The sequence below is a fragment of the Penaeus monodon genome, chromosome 10 (assembly GCF_015228065.2).
Source record: "Penaeus monodon isolate SGIC_2016 chromosome 10, NSTDA_Pmon_1, whole genome shotgun sequence".
In the NCBI taxonomy this organism is placed as follows: domain Eukaryota; kingdom Metazoa; phylum Arthropoda; class Malacostraca; order Decapoda; family Penaeidae; genus Penaeus; species Penaeus monodon.
The window spans coordinates 947210-953527 of NC_051395.1; the positions used below are offsets into that span (position 1 = coordinate 947210).

General features: G+C 39.9%; 1 protein-coding gene across 1 annotated transcript in view; it reads left to right on the plus strand.

The window, feature by feature from the left end:
• Positions 1-3132, plus strand: part of LOC119577726 (carbohydrate sulfotransferase 5-like) — a 23845-nt gene extending 20713 nt beyond the window's left edge. The window contains exon 3 of the mRNA XM_037925282.1: positions 2677-3132. Within this exon, the coding sequence (XP_037781210.1) occupies positions 2677-3040 (364 nt within the window). The 3' untranslated portion in view covers positions 3041-3132. The remainder of the gene's footprint in view (positions 1-2676) is intronic.
• The last annotated feature ends 3186 nt before the right edge of the window (positions 3133-6318 follow it).

Below are 6318 nucleotides of genomic sequence, written 5' to 3' on the forward strand. Positions count from 1 at the left end.
ATCAAAACGTGGGGGAAGAACGAGACGCACTGTGGGGTGGGGGGGATTTGAATGCGAGGACGAGGAAGGGAGAAGGAAAAGGGGAAGAAGAAGAAGAAGAATTAATATCATAATCATAATAGGGATTAGATACAATACCCGATGAAGGTGAGATATGAAAAGCGAGCAAAGGAAAACAGGCAGGGGTCGGCAACCTTGATATCCCGAATGCCACGTCTGTTAATCACTACTACCACGATCCATAGCAAAATAAATGATCCAACTCCAATGATATTTGATCAAATGATATTAAGACTCAAGAATACATACATCAAATAGTGTGACTCTATTACTGTTATTATTATTATTATTTTTATCATTATTATTATCATTATAATATCATTATTAATTATTATTATTGATTATTATTATTTTTATATTATTATTTTTAAATTTATTATTATTATTATCATTTATTTTATTTAAATTTTATATATTATTATTATTATTATTATTATTATTATTATTATTTTTATTTATTATTATTATTATATATTATATTATTATTAGTATTATATTATTATATTATTATATTATATTATTATTATTATTATATTATTATTTTAAATATATTATTAATTATTATTGGGTTTATTATATTATTTATCATTATTATTATCTTATCATTATTATTATTTATTATCATTATTATAATAATAATAATAATAATAATTATTATTATTATTATCATTATTATTATAATTATTGTTATTATCAATTACTGGTCTAAATTCCACTCGCAGAATAACTACAATAGTTTCTCAATACATTTCTCACCACAAAGAAACATCATTAATGAATATATCAATAAAAATTCAAATGACATGTTCACTTTTCACAAACAAGTTTTGAAAATCGATAATTTGAAACTTTTACCAGAATGATATCTGAATATATTGATATCTTGAAAAACTGAACTTATTCTTAACATATACATATTATTATATTAACTTGATGGATGAAATCATTAAAGCAAAGTAACTTTAATTAACAATTGAATGAAATTCTTAAATTTCAAAATTATAGTCAACTAAAATGAAAATATTTTGGCGCGTTATTCAAACTTCTTACCATGGATTGTTATAACGCTATCACTTATTATTATTATCATCATTATTATTATTATCATTATTATTATTATTATTATTATTATTATTATTACTATTATTATTATTATTATTATTATTATTATTATTATTATTATTATTATTATTATTATCATTATTATTATTATTGTTATTATCATTATTATTATTATTATTATTATCATTATCAATATTATCATTATCATTATTATTATTGGCGGGGCCACAACCAAGGCTTGTTAGGTGGTTCCCCAGCAAGGAATCACGGGAGGAGGGGGGCTAGGCCACCTCACGGCGGGGGGGGGGGGGCAACTTTCGGTGCCCCGCCTTTGTGTGGCGCCGTCGTCGGGGGGGGGGGGCGGTCAACCTCGGGACGACCTACGGGTGCAGGTGGCAGGGGGGTGGGGAGGGACGCGGAGTGGCGATGCGAATTCTTCTAGGAAGAAGTATCGGCAGTCGCCCGGATGCTGCGGACACCGATGCGGAGAGTGGATGCAGTGGAAGGGAAGCTGGCACCATTGGAGGACGAAGAGGCCGAGGAGCGGGGGCAGGGAGGGGGGGGGCTGTCGCAGAGGCTCCCCCCGGGACGTACAGGCGAAGTATGGTGTTGGCGGTCCTGCAGAGGAACGGCGTGAGGTGAAGGTTCGGGGAGCGGAGAGGAGAATGCGGGAGGAACGTCCTCTACGGACTTCGGGTCGCTCCTGCTGAGGTGCAAGGATCGGGAGAGGGAGGAGGGCCTCTTGAAGGGGTTGGGGGGGGGGGTTGTGCAGGACGAGTGGGCGAGCATTCGAGAGGAGTTGGAGAAACATGCTGTGGAGTGGCCCAGGGGGGTGTCACCCAGATGTACACCGAAAGCGGCTAGACTTTGTTTGTATGTAGTTTCGCACTTCTTGACATGGGTAATTGCGTTTGGCCTCGCTCGGGACCTGGCTGGGGGGAGTGCTGAATGGTAAAACACTCTTCCGTGCTGATACTATGGAAAACCCCCCCACAGAACTGAGGATGGAATGCAGGTGGATTTCGAAACTGTAGTCTTATTTTCAACAAATCTAGTTTTTGCATAGCGGAGTGCTGTTGATAGTGTGAGCGTGTCTTAGCCGTGGATATCTGTTCACTGGACTAGATAGATCCATTGGAGATGTGTGTATGTGTCTCATTCGTTGATATGCCTATGTTATGTACGTGAAATGTGAGCCCATATAAGGACTTATTAAGATAGGGGTGAGGATAACCTGCGTTACCTCATCCTTTTGAGATGTAAGCGTTTGTCTCAATAAACTTGTCAGATCATATCAAATCAAAAATTAATTTTATTAATGCTCATGATCAATATCATTATCAATGATAATAATAGTGGTAGTAATGATAATAAAGATAATGTTAATAACAGCGATAATGATAATACTAATAATAACGATAATAATAACAGTGATAATAGTAATAAAAAATAATTCCTTGATAATAATGATGATTTATTGTTATGATTATCCTTAACGCTGACAATCCTTCCCCGCGAGGCAAATCCTCTTTCCCAGCTCCGTGTTCCTTCCAGGTACGTGTTAGTCCGGTACGAAGACCTCGCTCTCGATGCCGACGGAGTGATGCGGCGCCTCTACCCCTTCATGGGCCTCCCCTACACCGCCGCCGTTGCCTGCAGGGTCGCCTTCCACACCATTGGGTTTGGGGGGGACGACAGCGACCATCCTTACAGCACCATTAAGAACTCGACATCGACCGTGTTCTCGTGGCGTCAGCACCTCCCCTTCCGAGACGTGGAGAGGATTCAGAGGGAGTGCGGCGACGTCCTCGAGGCTTATGGCTACAGGAGCTTCCACACGCCGGAGGAATACGAGAATGTGAGGCTGTCTCCGCTGTATCTGTCAGCGGAGGAGGTGTCGTGGATAAGATACGCATGATCTTGTGAGGTTTTCAACCTCCCCCCCCCCCACCAACTCCTATCCCCCCCACCCTTTCCTTGCCCCGATCCTCCTATCCTTCGTACCCTTATTCGCACCTTCTTCCTTCCCCTCGCTTTTTCCCTTCCCTCTACTTCCACTGTAGTTTCTCCGTCTTCTCCTGGGTTTTCCTCGCTTGTTCTACCTTTTATGTCTATCCTTATACATCCTGCCTCCATCCTATCCCTATCCTGCCCTGTATCCTGCCGTATCTCCCCTCGTACCCCTATTATTCTTCTTGTTCCTTCTCCCTTCTCCTTCTGCGCTGATTTCCCCCTTTTTCATTCCTTTTTCCCGTTTGCCCTACCTCTTACCATTAACCCTATCCTCTCCTGCTCCCATCCTACCCCTATCCTCCCCAGCATCCTGCCGTAATCCCACAGGGCGAGTCGACCCACAGCCGGACCACTTCCCTCTGCCAGCCTCATTTTTCCCATTATTTTTATCTGGTTTTAAGTGGCTTTATTTACATGTATTTTACGTTTATTTTACAACCCTTTTTTTGTACTTTTTAAAAATAAATCTATTTTTGACCCTTTCCGTTATCCATATTCTTTTTACGATGCTTAAACATGGTGTGCGGATAACGGGGACACCACATCTGCTGCGAATCTCTTTCTTTATCTCTTGTATTTTAAAATCACTTTTATTTTTCAATGGTCTATTTTTTCTTATTCCTCCTTTTAATCTCTCTTTTACAGTGAGAGAAATAAACTTATTTTATTATTTTTATCAATGAATCGCAGCAGACTGTTTTACGTATTTTTTTATGATAACTGTAATTTTTATTGATTTGCTGATGTTTTAATGATTTTATTTATGGTTTTATCTTTTGTATGTTTTCTTTTATTGTAATATTTCCTTTTTATTATTTTAATACTTTTTGTGCTACGCCGCCGTCCGCGCGAGTTGATGTAACCCCCTGTTTTTTGTTGAATAAAGGGTAATTTATAATATGGCATAATACTTTGTCACTTATCAGTTATCTTTTTTTTTCAATGTTGGGTCAATCGTCATAACACGAGAGAAATGTGTTAGGTATTGCCAGACAGGTGCTACTCACACGGTTTATTATTATATTACCTAATGACTATTGACATACTTCATTAAGATCAAAACAAGAAAAATAAGATACTAGTAATATATTCAAATTTAATATTTTGTGATCCCACCCCCTGCTGCCATAACAGACATAGACGCCACTAACTCGGCTGTCAACGCACGCCTTCCTCGCAGCATAGACGTTCCTATGCTTGCATGGCAGTATTCACGAGTGTGGCACGATTACGAGTGTGGTCTTGATGCATGTATTTTGACGTGGCTGCCCACACGGTGTCGGGATGTTCACGAAAACGGCTGGTATGGATGGGGCTGTTGTCCTGAATATGATAGAAGGGATCCGTTTCAGGAAACACCATACCCCTAACTGTATAAAACCTCCTCAAGGATTTCTATATATTTGCTGCCAGTAAATCAGCCAGAGCCGACACCCGACACCCGACACCCTACACCGCTTGCGTGCATTCACCCAAACAAGCCTGCGATGATTCGGCCATTCCTCCTGCTCACGATCACTTTCTCTGGTTCAAATCTTTTAAATGATAACACTGCATGATATATAGAAAGAGATATACATGAAAATGTTTTAGCGTTCATTTCTATTAAAACAAACATATTTCTTCAAAATATCGAGCGAAAGCAAATAGGAGGGGAGGGATGGTGTCGTTACCTACATGTTTTGTTGACGCCATACATACATATCTCGCAGCGGTGGTGCCTTCAGAAAGAAATTTTTATCGTCACAGATTATTTTTGGATCCTAGAAGGCCTGTAGCTTGTCTGCACATTGTAAGGCATATTCCATCCTTTTCGGGAATAAGATCATCATGTCACATCTGCTTCGGCAGATGGAGCAGATGATGCTCATGATGCAACAGCAAATGGCCCAAAAATCTCACTTTCAGGAAAGGATGTTTACGTTTTCCCCCTCGGTCAACAGCGCATCACCCTGTAGTGGGCCTTGGAAATGGTCAAGTAAACAATGTCTCAAAGTAATCTCTTGAAATGTATTACCTGGAACATAAACAGTTTACAGAAACGCAAAGCAACTCTCTCCCAGTACCTTCACTCCGAAAATGTTGATATGTGTTGCCTTCAGGAAGTCAGAACTAGTGCTCGTTATGCAAAAAATGCAGGATACACATATTATGACAGACCAAATATTGCATGCCTGACTGCATGATACATAGTGATACTGTCTTACTGTGTGGGGATTTTAATGCTCGCCATCCTCTCCTAGGCTCCGAGGGAAGTACCATTGGCAAAAACAAAACGGTTTAAAGGTTTATTATGGGCTATCTCCAAAATACTAGGACCCCATACACCTTTTTATGCCCCTTAGAAAAAACTCCTTATCTGGGCGGCAAACTGGACTTATATAGCTCTATACAAGCAAGCACACACTACCAAGCACCGCAAAAGTTTATCCCACTTCTTAGTTAGTGATCACTGGGCATTAATATAACTCTTCCTTTTTACAAAGAACCCCACCCCAGCCACTCCCTTTGGTACCACCTTGCTACTAAAATATCATGATGAATTCATTGAAAGAATTGCCTGCTGGTATGAAGACTTACTCCTACCAGCCTGGATCACTTTAATGAAACTCTCTGTCAAAAAGTTGGCAACATCATTACTCAGCTACAAAACCCAAAAGTCCTGCCAAGCACGAGGTCTTTATCCCCCAGAGGTAGACGTGCACAAAAAACTGAACAGAGACCCGAGATAAAACTTCTTAGAAGGCTCATACGTCACAGTAAGTCAACTACGACACCTGGGGAAAAAACCCCGTTTCTTGGCTAAAGGAATCTGTGGGTTTTTTTGTAAAATGATTAATGAGTTGATAACTCGAAAAACGGGAGGAAAGATTTTATGCCTGGGCAGAATCAATTGACTCTATGACACCCATGAGCAAGGTATGGAAGGAAATAAGCAAGATTAAAGGCAATACATGCAGTAAACACCCCCCCCACATCCAGATAGGGTAGCCTCATCTCTCCTCAATAAATGGTGGTGAGGACTTTCTATTGATAGTCCCCATATCCATACGCAGATTCTCCCCTTTAAATCAAGCCAAAAAAAACGAAATTAATTATCAGTGCACCTCTTAGATGAGGCTGATGCACCATTTACAAGGGAAGAACTCCTGCATAAGACTAGCAAATCCACTGCACTGGGGA